The sequence below is a fragment of the Mustelus asterias genome, chromosome 25 (assembly GCF_964213995.1).
Source record: "Mustelus asterias chromosome 25, sMusAst1.hap1.1, whole genome shotgun sequence".
Lineage (NCBI taxonomy): Eukaryota > Metazoa > Chordata > Chondrichthyes > Carcharhiniformes > Triakidae > Mustelus > Mustelus asterias.
In genome coordinates this window covers 37,378,757-37,398,300 of record NC_135825.1, presented here as the reverse complement: position 1 = coordinate 37,398,300, position 19,544 = coordinate 37,378,757, and the positions used below count along the sequence as shown (strand labels likewise).

Below are 19,544 nucleotides of genomic sequence, written 5' to 3'. Positions count from 1 at the left end.
GAGCAGAGGGATCTAGGTGTATGTGTGCATAGATCCCTGAAAGTTGGGAATCAAGTAGATAAGGTTGTTAAGAAGGCATATGGTGTCTTGGCGTTTATTGGTAGGGGGATTGAATTTAGGAGTCGTAGCGTTATGTTGCAACTGTACACAACTCTGGTGCGGCCGCACTTGGAGTACTGTGTGCAGTTCTGGTCCCCACATTACAGGAAGGATGTGGAGGCTTTGGAGAGGGTGCAGAGGAGGTTTACCAGGATGTTGCCTGGTATGGAGGGGAGATCCTATGAGGAGAGGCTGAGGGATTTGGGATTGTTTTCGCTGGAAAGGCGGCGGCTAAGAGGGGATCTTATTGAAACATATAAGATGATTAGAGGTTTAGATAGGGTGGATAGTGATAGCCTTTTTCCTCTGATGGAGAAATCCAGCACGAGGGGGCATGGCTTTAAATTGAGGGGGGGTAGTTATAGAACCGATGTCAGGGGTAGGTTCTTTACCCAGAGGGTGGTGAGGGATTGGAATGCCCTGCCAGCATCAGTAGTAAATGCGCCTAGTTTGGGGGCGTTTAAGAGATCCGTAGATAGGTTCATGGACGAAAAGAAATTGGTTTAGGTTGGAGGGTCACAGTTTTTTTTTTTAACTGGTCGGTGCAACATCGTGGGCCGAAGGGCCTGTTCTGCGCTGTAATGTTCTATGTTCTATGTTCTATTGTTGATTGTCGTTAAAAAAAATCATCTGGTTTACGAATGTCCTTTCGGGAAAGAAATCTGCTCTCCTTACCTGGTCAGTACTACATGTGAATCCAGATCCACAACAACGTAGTTGACTCTTAAATGCCCTCAGGGATGGGCAATAAATGCTGACATAGCCAACCAAACAAATAAAAAAACTTCACTTTTTTGCCATCCATCATTTTTCCCTTTGTTTCATACAGTGAAGACATTTAGTCCTTAGTACTCAAGAGTACAGTTGCACAGAAGTCTGTTGTATTCTAATCCTTGTTCTCACACGCAAACTATGACAATAATTGTTCAATGAACTGTAACGGTGTTCCCCTCCTTGCCCTGGAACACCGCCTAGCCCAAAGTTGCTGGGACTGACCAGCATCCAACTAACTCAGCCCAAAATATAATAATTTATTCATATTTAAGTATCTACCTATTTCTTTAAATCATCGGGTTGACCACTTCATGTTTGGAAATGACTAGGGAATAGCACAGATTTAGTTACGTAAGAGCACAGACAGCTTATTCCCAATGTCTCGCACAAAGCCAGTTCCCATGACCAACAAATCAGACACCAATTATTCTCGCACAGACCAAATCAATGCAAGACAGCAGCAGAACATCTCTCACATACAAACCCATTTATTACAACATTAGCACAGCCTACTTCTGTCTAAAAGCATTCTGCATGCAGATTAATATACAATAACATCGGAAAAAAAGTTTATAAGCTGAACGATCACTTTTTGTCGCTTCTGCGGAGGAATGACTGCGTGTGATGTTATTATAAGAAGCTTCCAGCAGTTGACAGTGCATGACAGCAAAAGGACACCAAAATCATTCTGACTGCAAATGATTGAATGTTTTGATGCTCAATGTACATTCCTTCTGAATGCAGGCACAAAGGGATTTAGTGAGTAACGGTTATTTTAAAGAAGTTCACCTATTATAGTTATTTACTACATTCCACATGCAATGATTTTGTCACAGGCTGGACTGATCGGTGAAGCTATCATCATACATGAAGTTCAATGGGGCATCCTGGCCACTTATGTTGGTCATTGAAAATAACTATGTTCCAAATGACAACAAGTTTACGTCTGTTCATTTAAAATGATTCTGCTTGATTTCCGCGATTACAGTTTCCTGAAAAAGTGAGAGCCGATTAAATAACTACTTATCAGATCTCTCTGCCCAAGTGCTTCGATTTGCATGATGAAATATAACTGATTTAGTCTTGAAAGGTGGCATTCTACAGCCAGCTACATGTAGTCAGTCTAAGACAAGTTTTAGTCTCTTTTGAAAAAAGGAATCAAATGTTTTGCTATGGAAATAGGTATTGTTCAAATGTCAAAAAATGATAAATTAACCAGGTTTCCAATGTAACCAAGTAAATTGCCGGGAGCTACAGGCAATTTTGACCTTTACCATTTTTTTTGAATATTCAGGTGAAATTGTTCACGATGTAAATAATCACTATCTCTGAAACATTAGCTTATTCTTTTATTTTGTGATTGTGAGAGGGGAGGAGAGATATTACAGTCAATACTAAATTCATTCATAATAAGCTCACTGAGGAAGCCAGCTTTATGTGCTACAGTTGCTGCTGGCGAGAGTAAAACTTGATAGTATGTTTGCGGTGGGTTGGAGTTTAAACATACACATCAGCTATTTCAGTCAACAGTCCTTTGCTTGAACTAGTGAAGACAAATTCCATCCTTGTTTCACCTCCTTAGATTTGACAGATAGCCTAGTAAGTCAGGGAGGTAAGTGTTGTCATGAGGTTTTATTGTAAGATGTAGCAGAACAAGCGATGTTGTAATGTGTGAAAGGGCAGGTTTAATGCCATTGTGTAATGTGCATTCGTTAACATCTTACCTCTTGTCCAATTCTGTGGAGTTAATCCTGCTTTTCTAGCTGGTGAACCTAGTAATCCAATAAAAAGGGGAGAGTCTGTGGCCATCGTTGCCTTGGTTGAGGTCTGGGGAGTTTTCACAATCTCAGCCTTGGTTGGGCTCAGGGAAAAACACGGGCCAGAACATTCCAGCAATTCGTACCGGAAGGATTTTCCAGGTCTCCCAGTGGCGAGAGGTGCATTCAACAGGAAACACCATTGACAATGTTGGGACCAGAAGATCCCTCCACTGGCCAATGGTGGGCCGCCTCTGCCCCCGCAAAGTGGCGGTTTGCATGGAAAATCCCACCCATAATCTATGATCACAGTCACAGCCGCACATGAGAGGGTGACTACAAGTCTACAAAGCAATACTCCAGCTTTGTCCTCATCCAATAAGTCAATTGGGCACACGCATATTCGAAAGACAAATGGGTAGTTGCTTCATTACTTCCTAAGCGGAGTTTTTGACAAACAGTGAGCATTTCACCATTGTTGTGTGAATGTCTTTGCAAAGCTGAAGGAAGTAAAATGTATTTTTTGCCTCTCATCATCTAAGATATGATCATGCATGATTCAGGATTGAAATATCTGAAGAAAACATATTAGGATAAGAAACTTTGGCAAATAGTTACCCAGACACTTGTAATAAAGTACCAATTTGCAAGCTTTATTAACCTTCACGAGGAAGTCAAAAATAGATATGAACACACACGCGCGCGCGCACACACACAGATGCACACACACACACACACACACACAGACACACGCGCGCGCACACACACAGATGCACACACACACAGACACACGCCGACGCACACAATTTTCTTTTGTTCGCTTACGGTACTTATTTATACAAATTTAATGCATACCTATGCGTTATCTGAGATCCCCTCAGGCTAGACATGGTGTCTTCAAGGTTCTGGCGAAGATCTACAATATTCTGAACAGTTCTTTTTCTCTGTGTCTCCGGATCTTTAAATCAAAAGAAGAAAAGTGAAAATATCAAATGAATTTATTCGCTTGCTTTTCTGTACTTCTCTAATTGATAACATTACCCAAATATTATCATTTATTTCTGGCTTATGCATTTCAGGTGAATACAAGAGAGCAAATAACGTATTCCATCGAGGTATCAGTGGAAAAAAACATTTTAAAAAGTGGACATGAGCTGATCAAATTTTCTGGCCCCACTTCATGTCCTGAGGAGTTCCTGTGGCGCAGTGGATAGTATGCCTACCTCTGAACCAGAAGCTTCGGGATCAAGTCTCACCCCAGGACTTGATGGCCAAGGAAGGATGGTCATGAGAGGCAGTGGTAAAGCTCGAGGAACCCAGGTTCGAATCCCACATGGCAGATGGTGAAATTAGAATTTAATTTTAAAAAATCTGGATTCAAAAGTCCAATGATGACCATGAAACCATTGTCAATTGTCGTAAAAGCCCATCTGGTTCACCAACATCTTTTGCGGACTGTCTGCTGTCCTTACCCAGTCTGGCCTACTTGTGGCTCCAGACTCACAGTAATGTGGTTGACTCTTATTTACCCTCATGGATGGCAATAAGTGCTGGCCCAGCCAGTGACACCCACATCCCATGAATGAATAAAAATAACAACCTGCAAAATTCTTCCAACATGCTAATGGCAGGTGGTAAGAACGGAAGAGACTCCTGGTCAGCCTCGCTTGGTGTGGAGTGGTGCCCCTCAAGCTATAAGCCTCTGGTGATGGCTAGTGACCTGTTACAGTTAAAATATGCCATGGGAACAGATGAAAATCTGCCTTCTGCACCATTCGGTGTGGGAAGTGAAACAACAATGATCGGCCATGCTGAAAAAAGTTGCCCCTTAGTTTCAGGGGGATTAGCAGGATAACTATATGGGTTATGGGGATACAGCCTGGATAGAACTGTGGTCAGTGCAGGCTCAATGGGCCAAATGGCCTCCTTCTGTACCACAGATATTCTATAACTTCATATTCCCCACGTCTGCAATGAAACTTGTAAACAGCTAGTATTAAAAGTCAAGAATGGAGCAGAATTGATATGACAAACAGCAACTCAAAACGAGTTGACTAGAATCCCTATTGTGCAGAAGAAGGCCATTTGGGCCCATCAAGTTGGCACCAACTCTCCGATAGAGCATCACATCCAGACCCACCCCCTGGTCTATTCCCATAACCCCACGTATTTATCCCACTCATCCCCCTCACCTACAAATCTCGACACTGAGGGACAATTTAGTTTGGCCAATCCACCAGACCTGCACGTCTTTGGAGTGTGTGAGGAAACCAGAGCATCCAGAGGAATCCCACGCAGACACGGGAGGACATGCAAATTCCACACAGATAGTCACCCAAGGCCAGAATTGAACCAATGACCCTGGCGCTGTGAGACAGTAGTGCTAACCATCCTGCCACCAAGTTCAATTTTAAATGAGTATTGTTAATGCTGTCAGGCAGGGAGGAAATGGCCGAGTGAGGGAACCATGGTTCACAAAAGAGGTGGAATGTCTTGTAAAAAGGAAGAGGGAAGCTTATGTAGGGATGAGGAAACAAGGTTCAGATGGCTCGGTTGAGGGTTACAAGTTAGCAAGGAATGAGCCGAAAAAGGGGCTTAGGAGAGCTAGGAGGAGGCATGAGAAGTCCTTGGCGGGTCGGATCAAGGAAAACCCCAAGGCTTTTTACTCTTATGTGAGGAATAAAAGAATGACCAGGGTGAGGTTAGGGCCGGTCAAGGACAGTAGTGGGAACTCGTGTATGGAGTCAGTAGAGGTAGGCGAGGTGATGAATGAATACTTTTCTTCAGTGTTCACCAAGGAGAGGGGCCATGTTTTTGAGGAAGAGAAGGGGTCACAGGCTAATAGGCTGGAGGAAGTAGATGTTCGGAGGGAGGATGTACCAGCAGTTTTGAATAAACTGAAGGTCGATAAGTTCCCTGGGCCTGATGAAATATATCCAAGGATTCTTTGGGAGGCAAGGGATGAGATTGCAGAGCCTTTGGCTTTGATCTTTGGGTCCTCACTGTCCACGGGGATAGTGCTACAGGACTGGAGAGTGGCGAATGTTGTTCCTCTGTTTAAGGAAGGGAATAGAAATGACCCTGGTAGTTATAGACTGGTTAGTCTTACTTCGGTGGTTGGTAAATTGATGGAAAAGGTCCTTAGGATGGGATTTACGATCGTTTAGAAAGATGCGGATTAATCCGGGATAGTCAGCATGGATTCGTGAAGGGCAAATCGTGCTTCACAAATTTGATCGAATTTTTTGAGGAGATAACTAAGTGTGTTGATGAAGGTAGGGCAGTTGATGTCATATACATGGGGATTTTAGTAAGGTGTTTGATAAGGTCCCCCATGGTCGGCTTATGAAGAAAGTAAGGAGGTGTGGGATAGAGGGAAAGTTGGCCGATTGGATAGCTAACTGGTGGTGGATGGAAAATTTTCGGATTGGAGGCAGGTTGCTAGCGGAGTGCCACAGGGATCAGTGCTTGGTCCTCTGCTATTTGTGATTTTTATTAATGACTTAGAGGAGGGGGCTGAAGGGTGGATCAGTAAATTTGCTTATGACACCAAGATTGGTGGAGTAGTGGATGAGGTGGAGGGCTGTTGTAGACTGCAAAGAGACATAGATAGGATACAAAGCTGGGCTGAAAAATGACAGATGGAGTTTAACCCTGATAAATGTGAGGAGATTCATTTTGGTAGGACAAATTTAAATGTGGATTACAGGGTCAAAGGTAGGGTTCTGAAGACTGTGGAGGAACAGAGAGATCTTGGGGTCCATATCCACAGATCTCTGAAGGTTGCCACTCATGTGGATGGAGCTGTGAAGAAGGCTTATAGTGTGTTAGCTTTTATTAACAGAGCCGTGGGGTTATGCTGCAACTGTACAGGACCTTGGTGAGACCACATTTGGAATATTGTGTGCAGTTCTGGTCACCTCCCTATAAGAAGGATGTGGAAGCACTGGAAAGAGTGCAAAGGAGATTTACCAGGATGCTGCCTGGTTTGGAGGGTAGGTCTGATGAGGAAAGGTTGAGGGAGCTAGGGCTGTTCTCTCTGGAGCGGAGGAGGCTGAGGGGAGACTTAATAGAGGTTTATAAAATGATGAAGGGGATAGATAGAGTGAACGTTCAAGGACTATTTCCTCGGGTGGATGGAGCTATTACAAGGGGGCATAACTATAGGGTTCATGGTGGGAGATATAGGAAGGATGTCCGAGGTAGGTTCTTTACTCAGAGAATGGTTTGGATGTGGAATGGACTGCCTGCAGTGATAGTGGAGTCAGACACTTTAGGAACATTTAAGCGGTTATTGGATAGGCACATGGAGCACACCAGGATGATAGGGAGTGGGATAGCTTGAACGTGGTTTCAGATAAAGCTCGGCACAACATCGTGGGCCAAAGGGCCTGTTCTGTGCTGTACTGTTCTATGTTCTATGTTCTGACTTATTAGATTCAAAATATCAAATATTTTGGAAATTCCAGTAAATTTTAACAACAAAAACGAAAAGAAAACAGAAAATTACAGGCTTTCTGCTTTATTCACAATTTATTTAAATTAAACAGTGTTTCACGATTATGCTTTTATAATATTCACACTAAGATACGCACTGTAAATGTGGGAGTTAATCAGGCCAGTAGCCAAAAATGCCAAGGTCTTCACTCCAAGCCAGATGGCTGGGAAACTCAAAGCCAAAGGCTGCCTGCCACATCAATTTCGTTGTATCAGTTGAATGAGCTTGGGTTGTTACCAACCTGGTCTCTGGCTGGAACATGGCATAAAGCTCAAGGGAGGAAAAACTGATATTGCTGTACCCCCATTTAAATTCTACCCCCACTAAAGTGCTGCGAGCAATTACGTGAAGCTCCACGGCTAGCAAGATCCCTGGAGCTGGCTGTGTGATACAGAGTGCAATCAAATGTTGAGTAATGCTGGTGGAACGTCATCAAAAAAATACTTCTTGCTCATATTATAACAAACACATAACATACTATAACAATCAAGTAAGATGATACATTATGCTGCAGGGATAAAGACAAGATATGACAGTTTAATTTTGATACTTTTCAAAAGGAACAGAAGGCTACAAAGGAGGCAGTCTGAATACCAGGAATGCATGAAGTTCCAAGCACAGATTCAAAAATAATCGCACAAAATTATGAAAAAACAATAATGTTTGTTGGTCTATTGTGCTGATCTTGTGAAAGGTTGTTTGAACAGCAATAGCGGAAGAGATTTCTGGAGGTAATGTCTTTGAAAGGTCGGAGAGTTGGGAGAGCTGAATTAATTTTTACAGATGATGCTGAATAATCTCTGGATTTATGATGGGCATGTCTACTAATGAAGATTCAGCCTCTCAGAAGATTCAGCAGCTCCTCACAGGCAATAAACTCAATGATGTCCTCTGCTACATTTTAAACAAAATTAAAGAAAAATATGAGATTGTGCAAAGTTGATTGAAATTCACGATTAATGAGGGAAAGTTCCCTACCTAATAATATAAGAGTACCTAATATGTTTTAATTGTTGCTAAACAGCACTGCACATGAGCATTGCATAAGCAACTGGCTTTAGCTGCTATTTGAACATTAATTCCAAGTTGTTTGGTACACAGCAAATGAGGAACAGGCAGTTGATGCAGTCAATATTCTGGCTTACTATCGCAAATAAAAATATATTGAAGTAGGCAATTTTCCAAAAGCCATATTGGCACCATTCATAACGTGCCTACAATGCAGAGGGGAACACCGGATGGATATTCGTTCAAACCCCCTCTGCACAGCTGAGAGACCTTTAAATTTCAAAGCCAACGAAAGACCCTTATTCTGCCCAGCAACAGCGCGAAGCTGCATTTTAAACCGGCCTTTGGCCAAGGAAGATCGGGATATCTGCGAGTCAAGACCGAGAGTGGGCTATATGGCATAACCAGACTATCAATAAAATATTACAGGAATAAAATGGCCAAGGCAGGCAAAGAAACTTAACAAACTAGGGTAAATGGAATAAAAGATTAGATTAAATCTCCCTACACACAGCAGGACAAAATGACATTAACACCTAATCTCGCAAGCAGGGAACACAGACACAAAACAATGAGGTCAATAGATATAAGGGGACACATAGAGGGGATAATGGGAAACACATTAAAACACCGGGGCAAGAACAGGTAGTCCCATTAACACAAACACACACCATACAAATGCAAATTTATTAATCGTGAATTTCAATCAACTTTGCACAATCTCATATTTTTCTTTAATTTTGTTTAAAATGTAGCAGAGACAAGCCTCCCAGAGAACTCCCTGACCTGACAGACCACTTTATACATATTGTAAAAATGCATAATCAAATGTTCCCGCTCGAATTTGGATCCCTATAAAGATCCAGAGCTGATGTGAAAGGATTGAGATCAACGTGGCCAAGCCACTGTTTCTGAGCTGGTTACGTTGGTTCTCCCTGGGTTCCCAGTAATTGTACAATAAAGAAAAACGCTTTGAACTTTGCCTTGCGACTCGACCTCCTTGAATGCACTGGTACCAGGGATTTTTCCCTACAACAATATGAAGTCAGCGCTTTCAGTCAATTTTACTCCTCCAATTTAGAGATCATTATGTTGGACATTTCTCATGGATCACCGCTGGCACAGTGGTTAGCACTGCTGCCTCACAGCGCCAGGGACCGGAGTTCGATTCCCGCTTGTGTCACTGTCTATGCGGAGTCTGCACGTTCTCCCCGTGTTTGCGTGGGTTTCCTCCGGGTGCTCCGGTTTCCTCCCACAATCTGAAAGACATGCTGGTTAGGTGCATTGACCTTGCTAAATTCTTCCTCAGTATATCCGAGCAGGTGCCGGAGTGTGGTGACTCGGGGATTTTCACAATAACTTCATTGCAGTGTTAATGTAAACTTATCTGTGACACTAATAAATAATAAATATACTAATTGTTTTGATGTACCTTTAAGAGATTGAAGCATGCCATCACTTTAAGGGAATTGAGTCAAGTGATGCAGACGCAGTTTCACTTTGGTCTGGGGCGGATCACAGCAGCCACATCTCTGCAGTTTGTCCTCAAGCTTTCTGTCCATATATATCATGTTCACAGGCGTCTAGAATTACTAAGTGAACTCACAACGTGTATGCACAATCCCTTCTGAGTGAAAAGTGCTTTTATATCACTATAGCACACACAACACTATCATGGCTATCTTTTTCAATATTAGGTTTTCTATTTTGCTATTGCCATCATGAGAAGGATTCATGGGGAAGGGCAAGTTTATTCATTCATTTAGGTAGTCATTAAGCATGCCAAAGATTGGAGCAATAGCCAGATACAGGCACTTTCTCTATTGAAAATAAGTGGCTTCAACTTGACTCCAGGAGGGCACCCATGGCGACATCAGTGTGAATTTTCTATTCCCTGTCGGCCATTCTAATGATCACAGAGGTGTCAATGTGGTCCATGAAGTGGGCCTACAATAATTCATGCTGTTGGCATCTTTTTGCTGTATGATGCGGATTTTCCAGTTTGGATGTTAGGCCAGACAGGAGATGGGTAATGTAATAATTCAGCCAAATGCCAGTTTCCTGTCACCAGACACCCTTTATCATGCACCAAAGAGAAGGACCATGCCTGCGGCTTACAGCAAGACAGTCTACACTTCGGGATCTACAACGCTGGCCCAGGTTGTGCAATGGTTAAAAAGCCCCCGCAGTCCACTTCCCATTGGGCGAGCCTCCGCTTGCTCATTAAGGAAGCTCGTACATCACGAAGCCCATGGGTAGATATATCGATGATCCCCTGTAGCCTTGCTAGCCATCATAACAAGTACATTGGGCTGGAGGAAGGATGAGCTGTCAAAACTTCTTCATAATGTCCGTGGACTATCTTGACATAGGAATGCCACTGTTTGGAGGTTCACTGTTAGCTGGGTGGGAAATTCAATGGTGCCTGCCTTTTTCCCTTTTGTACCTCTTGCCCTTCAACTGCATTGCAACACACTCAGATGAGCTCGATCATCAAGTGCCCACATTTGCTGCAGCTTCTGTAAATGTGCCATTGGAGAAAGTGCAGCAGCGAAAGATTTCTCATATTTGAGGATATGTGACACCAAAGCCACAGGGCAACGCCCATATACAGGTGAGCAATGTAGTTTAAGTATATTTATTCGTGTCACAGGTAGGCTTACATTAACAGTGCAATGAAGTTACTGTGAAAATCCCCTAGTCGCTACACTCTGGCACCTGTTCGGGTACACTGAGGGAGAATTTAGCATGGCCAATGCACCTAACCAGCAAGTCTTTCGGACTGTGGGAATTAACCAGAGCACCCAGAGGAAACCCATGCAGATACGGGGAAAACATCCAGCTTCCGCACAGACAGTGACCCAAGCTGGGAATTGAACCCAGGTCCCTGGCACTGAGGCAGCAGTAATAACCACTGTGTCACCATGCTGCCCTATAATTTTTAAGAGATAACCCTGCATTCAATTACAATGTGAAACACTCAAAACTTTGAGCAGCAAATGCAGAAATTTATAGACCTCACAAAGTCAGCCCATATAGACCACCTACCCATTACATGGCTGTAGAGAGTGGGAAAGAAGGTGAAGGTATAAAGTGTATCATCAAGGTGCTTTGGCTATCATGGCAGGCTCGACAGATCAATCGGTCTTTACCTGCACATTACTTCTGTATGTTTGGACCCCCTTATATCAATTAGCTCCCTAAAGTCTGCATTTTACAGGATGCACTCTGGTCTGGAGTCCCAGTTGCTGGAAGAGCAAATATTTGGGCACAGTGCTCGATTTTCCATCCATAATGGATTTAACAAAAATTAATGCAAGTATGGGCATAATTAGCTGATTTATGCTGCCTCTGGGTGAGGCTTCACACTCTGGGGGGCTGAGGCTGGAAACCAAGTTGAAAGGCTCCCCGTATTGCAGGTCTCAATCTATATAAAACTGGTGCTGGATGGTTGAACCAGTTACTCATCACAGTTCCTATTCCCTCAAGTGAGGAATGTTGGTAATTGTTTGCTGGCCCAAGGATTTCACTGTTCATCTCCTTGTGTTACACAATTACACCCATCCGTGCCTCATTAAAGCTGCATCCTACATGCCTTCTGTGGATATTAGGTGAATGGCCAGATGGCACCCATAGGAATTCTATTGACCAACCTTCTCTATCTACTGGTTCTCTATCCTCTATCTACTGGTCCTCTATCCTCTATCTACTGGTCCTCTATCCTCTATCTACTGGTCCTCTATCCTCTATCCTCCCTAGATATTGGGTGGTACCAGAGGACTGGGAAATTGTAAATGTTTACACTTTTATTCCAAAATGAGGATAAATCTGCCAGTGACAGACCAGTCAGCTTAAGGTTGGTGGTGGGGATTTTATTTTAAGTACAATAGTCCAGAAGACAATTAAAGGACACTCAGACAAATGTGGATTTAATAAAGGAATTCTGATATACTTGATTGAGCTTTTGATGCGATGACAGAAATGTTAGATGAGGGCGGTGCAGTTAATATTTTCTATAAGGACTTTCTAAAGGTATTGGATACAATATTACATCTTAGGATTGTTATTAGAATTGAAGTCTAGTGGCTGGATTTAAAGGGGAGCTGTGTTTTCCACAAACCCCACCCCTTACCTCCAACCAAAAAGTCATTTGAAGGGTGGATGTGGGGAAGGTTAAAAAAGTGGTACATAGAGCACTGGTCTGTCAGTAGGAGGACACTCCCACCCTGGGGCATGTTTCAGCCTCAGCAGGGGGTCTGGGAAAATTCCAATTGGGAATTAGTAAACTGGCCTTCTTAGGCCCTCAATGACACTTCATTGGCATCCTGCCATATATTCTAAAACAGCCTGGAGATGGAAACATGCCCCTGGCCTGCGGCAGGAACTGCAGGCCCCTCTACTTCCATGGCTGTTTAAAATTTCAGGCCCTACTACTTGTGCACAAACCTTTGCAGAGTGAGTTAACAAACCAATTAAGAAAACATATGGTGTCCTGAGCTTTGTAAATGGTGGCACAGAGTAAAAAAACCAGGAAGTCATACTGAACCTATACAGAATGGTTCTTTGGCTTAGTGTACACTGACTAATTCTGGGCATCACACTTTGGGAAGAATGTGAAAGCTTTGGCATGGTACAAGAGAGATTTATTAGAATGATTCCGGGGATAAGGGATTAACAGTTACTTAGGCTGGAGAGGCTGGGATGTTTTCTCCTTGGAGCAGATTTGATGGAGGTTTTTAAGATCGTGCAGGTTTAGATGGAGTAAGTAAAGAGAATCTGTATGCATCCAAGGTTGTAGGGTTAATAGCCAAGGGAACAGTTTTAAGGAAAGAACAAAGCTGACATGAGAAAAACATTGCCATGCGAGGGATTTAAAACGCATTGCCTGATACAATGGTGGATACAGATTCTATGGCAGCTTTTTCAAAGGGAAATTCTCGCAAATCTGAAGTAGGAAACATTTACATGGGGAGAAACAGGTAATGGGGCTAACTGCTTTTTGAAAGAGCCAGTCTCAATGGGCCAAATGGCCTCCTTCTATACTCTACCGCTCTACGATTCTGAATTGATTTAATTTATTATGGTCACATATGTGAGTATGCAGTGAAAAGTATTATTTCTTGCACGCTATACAAAGCATTCTGTTCATAGAGAAGAAAAGGAGAGGGTGCAGAATGTAGTGTTAAAGTCATAGCTCGGGTGTCGAGAAAGATCAACTTAATATAAAGGGAGAAAAAAAATCAGAAAAAGCATTCAATTTAGTTTGACCTAGGTATCGAAGTTATTACAACCTGACGCTCTACAAACAGCCACTGTATTAGAAGAGATGAAGGGGAAAGGAATCTAAGTCAACCAGTGGGAGTGGAGGGACCCACCCATTAGTCACTTCACATGAATTTGTGAGCATGTGATAGTGGAAGGAACGCTCAGTGTTCATTCTTTGCCGTCATTCATGACCCAGGGCAAAGCACATTGATATAGCAACCTTACAGAGGGCTAATAAAATCTCGGTATGCATCTGCAGTTGATAAAGGTGATAGCTGCACTCTCCTTTGGTGATATTTCTGCAAGCTCATAGAAGTGCGATTAATGTGAAACTGTAAGGTAACATAGTTAAAAGAAGCAATTAAGTGTGAACACAATTAACTCAGCAATATTTTGGAAACCAGCTAATATCTTCTTCACCTGCTCCAAGAATCGGGTCAATGGTGAAACAGTGCTCGTTCTTTCTGCTATGTTCATCTAACCGGCTCCTGCACTACTCTTCAGATTGGTCCTAAAGTTTACAAAAGGGGTCATCTTTCTCTCTCCTCTATCCTACAGAGCTTTTCAGCCCTACTTTTTAGTGTGCAGAATAGGGGCAACATTGGCAAAATATATTCATCATCCAATTCTAAAAAAGGCCAACTTCTTCATAATGATTTGTCCAGTACAACTGAATTTCTTGCTAAGCCACTTAAACAGACATTGAGTCAATCTTCTGTATCCGGGGTCACAGTCTAAGAATAAGAGGTAAGCCATTCAGGACTAAGATGAAGAAGAGCTTCTTCACTCAGAGTTGTAAATCTGTGGAATTCTTGACCACAGAAAGCTGTTGTGCCAGTTCATTAGATATGTTCAAGAGGGAGCTGGATGTGACCCTTGTGGCTAAAGGGATCAAGAGGTATGAAGAGAGAGCAGGAGTGGGATACTGAAAGTGCATGATCAACCATGATCATATTGAAAGGTGGTGCAGGTTCAAAGGGCCAAATGTCCTACTCCTGCACCTATTTTCATGTTTCTCTTTGTTTTTTCAACAGTGATTTGATTTATTGTCACATGTTTTGGGATACAGTGAAAAGCGATGTTTCTTGCGTGCTTTACAGACATAACATACCGTTTATAGAGTACATAGGGGAGAAGGAAAGGAGAGGGTGAAGAATATAATGCTGTAGTTACAAATAGGGTGTACAGAAAGATCAGCTTCGTGTGAGGTAGGTCCATTCAAAAGTCTGATGGCAGCAGGGAAGAAGCTGCTCTTCAGTCATTTGGTATGCGATCTCAGACCAGACACGGGCAGCACGGTAGCACAGTGGTTAGCACTGCTGCTTTACAGCTCCAGGGACCTGGGTTCGATTCCCGGCTTGGGTCACTGTCTGTGTGGAGTTTGCACATTCTCCTCGTGTCTGCGTGGGTTTCCTCCGGGTGCTCCGGTTTCCTCCCACAGTCCAAAGATGTACGGGTTAGGTTGATTGGCCATGCTAAAATTGCCCCTTAGTGTCCTGAGATGTGTAGGTTAGAGGGATTAGCGGGTAAAATATATGTAGGGATATGGGGGTATCGCCTGGGTGGGATTGTGGTTGGTGCAGACTCAATGGGCCGAATGGCCTCTTCCTGCACTGTAGGGTTTCTATGATTTCTATGACATGCAAGCCAGACTAGCTAAAGGTCACAGGTTCCCTTTCCTGAAAAGTATTGATGAATCAGTTGAATTTTTCTGACAATCTGAAAACTTCCATTATTGTTGGATTATATGTTGAGGACAGGATCTCTCCCCCTCCTCCTCTCCTCCATCCCCCCACCAGCATAGACGTCACTGGTGAGCCCTACTCCACTTGGCCGACTTGTCCTGCTTTAATTTTTTAGCTGACATGCCTTTAATTATTTTTTTATTATAGAAACCCTACAGTGCAGAAGGAGGCCATTCGGCCCATCGAGTCTGCACCGACCACAATCCCACCCAGGCCCTACCCCCACATATTTACCCGCTAATCCCTCTAACCTACGCATCAGGACTCTAAGGGGCAATTTTTAACCTGACCAATCAACCTAACCCGCACATCTTTGGACTGTGGGAGGAAACCGGAGCACCCGGAGGAAACCCATGCAGAAACGAGGAGAATGTGCAAACTCCACACAGACAGTGACCCGAGCCGGGAATCGAACCCGGGACCCTGGAGCTGTGAAGCAGCAGTGCTAACCACTGTGCTACCGTGCCGCCCTTTTGGAGTGAAACTTTCATCACTCTTCAGGATGAAGTCCTACCTCATATATCTACAGTACCAGTAACACCACTGGGAATGGTGACCACTACTAGTATTTTAGGAGGTCTGGTTGGTAGAGCAACTATGGATGCCTCAGAAATCAGAGAAGGCCCACATATGTTGGGGGAACTTTGGGCAGGGTGGAGGGTAGGTGGATATAGGGAGGGAAAACTGATATCAGCGGGGTCTCCAGTTGGCACCACAAACCTGGAAAGGAGGCCCTCCCCCCACCCCACCTTTCACTGACCAATGAAAAATCTGTTTAGACCAGTATTCTTATTTCCCAGATTTCACTGGTCATCCGCTTTAAGGTGTACAAAACCAGTTCGGGCCCAATTTTTACTGTTTTCTCCTTCTGGAAGGGATAAACCTGCCCATTTTACCTGAGCAGCAGTAGGAGGAGACCCTTAACTGGGCATTAACTGTCCAATTAAGAGCCTCGATTGGCCAGTCCACCTGCCACCTCCTCCACTACTTAAGCAAGTTGGCACAGCATCCTATTTTATGGCTACACCTATCTGCTTTCCTGCCCATTGGTAGCTTATGAACCCAGCCCATTGTTTCCAGTGCTAGCCCACACAAATGGTCAGATCTATTAAACCCAGTTTCATAACTTGTGTCGTGAAATTTGGATTTGCGATCTTTGTTGGGAATTCAGTAGCATGCAACAAGAATTCCTGTAGCCTGGTGGAATATCATTGGTCATTCAAGTCTTGCTCGACCATTTTTAGCAGCACAGCCTCTGGGCAACCTGTTCAGAACTGCTGACACCAGATTAAATCGAGGATTATGCAGCAACAAGCCTTAGTAATATGCAAAGGAGCTGACCTTGGATCATTGCACAAGTTTATTTTATCTAGTTACAAATCCTGTGCTTTGCCCAAAGAGCAATGATCCAGATGTCCCAGTATCAGGATTTACCGGATCCTCCATGTAATCTGCCTTCTAATGAACTCTATCTAGTTATTGCTTGAAGGAAGTCTCTACAAGCCTTCTCAAGCCCCCCACTGCACCCGTCCCACTGAGTTCAATTTTATAAAATTCTTGAACATCAGTATCCAGATCATAAGATACATTCTTAAAGGGAATACGGGTTGAATGATTTGTGCTGCAGTGTTGGAGTTCACTTTATTCAAGCTACTTCCAATCTATTTTCCCTCAAGCATTGCTCCCTGATGGGAGGACAGGATCAACAAATTTACACTTCAATTGTCTGAAGAGCAACTTCTTTACATTTGCACTATCCAGGACAAAGCAGTCTGCTTGATTGGCATGACATCCACAAAGATCCACTCCCTCCACCACCAATGCTTAATAGCAGCGGTGTGTACTAACTACAAAATGCACTGCAGCAATTCACCAAAGAGCCTTAGACAGCACCTTCCAAACCCACGACCACTTCCATCTGGAAGGACAAGGGCAGCAGATACAGGGAACACCACCATATGCAAGTTCCCCTCCAAGCCACTCACCATCCTGACTTGGAAATACATCACCGTTCCTTCATAGTCACCTGATCAAAATCCTGGAATTCCCTCCCTAATGACATTGTGGGTCAAACCACAGCACGTGGTGTACAGTGTTTCGAGGTGGCAGCTCACCACCACCTTCTCAAGGGCAACTAAGAATGGGCAATCAATGCTGGCCACCCACACTTACGTCCCACGAACGAACAAAAAAATGTATATTAGAATCTCTGCTGAAGCGACCTCTTGCATCAGGCAGTGGATGGTTAGGGCCATTATTGTAATTTTAAGGAACACAAGAATCAAGTGTGTACCATGTTCGGTCCACTCATATGTCCTGGCATCAAGTGGCCTAACCAGCAGTCCTTAAGGGGACCCCTTCAGCTCCACAAAAATAGTGTGAGCCACTATTGACCCAAGTTTGCCACCTACCTTTTCACTTTGTACCTCTTTCCCAGGACCCTTTGCAGATTGCCACCGTGTCTGAGCCTAAAGTGGGCAAGCTGCATGGAATGTCCATCTGGGGCATGCTCCCACATTGTGGGAAATTGACACCTGGATATCTTATACCTCCCGCCAGCAGAACTGGTTAACAAACAGTTGGTTGACTGTGTGAAAGTTATAGGTCAGAATTTTCCAGCCGCTCATGCCAGCAAGATTCTCTTGCTGATCACCAAATTCTCTGTCCTCGCATGCAGCCGCAGAATTCAGGCCATAATCTACAAACAATTACAACTTGAATTTATATAGGACTGTTAACATAGTAAATGGCCCAAGATGCTTTAAGAGAGCACATTCAGGCAAAAATTGACACAAAACCAAAGAAGGAAAAATGAGGACAGTCATGGGCAAAGAAATAATTTTTAAGGAGCAGAGGTGGAGACGTTTAAGAGGGATTTCCAGAGCTTGGGGCCTCAACTGCTGAAGGCACTGCCACCATTGATGGGGTGAGGGAAGTTAGAAACACACAAATGTGAGAATTAGAGGAATGGAGAGTTCTTGGAGGGCTTGGAGCTGAAGATGATTACAAAGATAGAAAGAAGTAAGGATAATTAAGAGATCTGAAAACAAGATGAATAATTTTAATTCAACGTGTTGGTGGAACAGATGCAAAGGTAGGTAGTCAGTGAATGCAAAGGCGATGAGTGAACAGGACTTGGTGTGACTTAGGCTATGGGCTGTAGACTCTCTCTCATTTTACAGATTTACGAACACAAACATAATATGCAACAGATATTCACTGTCCCTGGGTCAAAATTCCAGAACTCCCTGCCTAACAGCACTGCGGGTGTACCTACAACTCAGGGACTGCAGTGGTTCAAGAAGGCAGCTCACCATCAGTTCCTCAAGGGCAATTAGGGATGGGCAATAAATGCTGGCCTAGCCAGAGATGCCCTCATTCCATAAATATGGTTTTTAAAAAACATCAGCTTAAATTGAATAGAGCACCCTAACTTCAGCTGGTTGGCAATCGTTGCGAAATCCTATATTGTAGTTACTCTGTCAGACAAACATCGAGATCACTTGTTCTCCCTCGGGAAAAAGCAGGCCAACCTTTTGGGCAGCCTTAAATACAAGCGACGAGCACAGAAGCATGCCAAAACTGCTACACTGCATTTCATTATTATATAATTCAAATCTCCATTCACATTGACAGCGGATTGCAAGGGAAATGCACAAGTTTGCCTGTAATCTATCATTTGAATTTGTCAAAAGGAATATTTTACTGCTCCATTATGTACTTACAGTTTACTATTGTTCCATAATTCTGACTAAAAGGTGGAAAGACAATAGCCTCCAAAGTCCAGTTATAAGGATCTCCAAGTTTTTACGAATATAAATAAAATTATTTAAGATGTAGATTTATATTCAATAATTATTTCCTCTCTTTGCCATATAATATGCCATATTCGATGTACTAATCGGGATATTTATGACATACACAGACATCAGACCTGGAATGTCAAAGTTATTCTGTCATTAATTTTAAAATCTCATTGCAAAGATCTACCTTCCACAGTACTTTATGAATTTCAGTATAACTGGATTAGAATGTCTCTATGAACCATTGAAAACACTTGTCAGGAGATTTCCTATGCTGATGATAGGGAGCTGTCGTTTGTTGAACATCATTGCCATCACTCTAAATGGTTCTTTCTTCACTCATGTAGCTTATTATACTTGTGCTGTAGTCTGCAGCGAGCAAATAGAAAACAAATATTAGCAACGTTGCCTCGAGAATTCACAAATTCAGGGTTCGCAGATAGGCTGGCAAGTTAACATCATTACGGTGAATCTTAAGTCACAGCTCAATGTGTTCTGATAAAAAATATCGACAAGAAAAACTGTTACCTTAACAACTAAAATCACGGAACTGAAGTCCAGCTGGGTCTTGCCATCTGCCTTGAGCTGGGATTTC

General features: G+C 43.2%; 1 protein-coding gene across 1 annotated transcript in view; it reads right to left on the bottom strand.

Moving 5' to 3' along the window:
* Window positions 1–19,544, bottom strand: part of LOC144511897 (neuron navigator 1-like) — a 520,961-nt gene that overhangs the window by 487,282 nt on the left and 14,135 nt on the right. Inside the window, exon 2 of the mRNA XM_078242330.1 lies at window positions 3,486–3,588. Coding sequence (XP_078098456.1) covers window positions 3,486–3,588 — 103 coding nt within the window. The remainder of the gene's footprint in view (window positions 1–3,485; window positions 3,589–19,544) is intronic.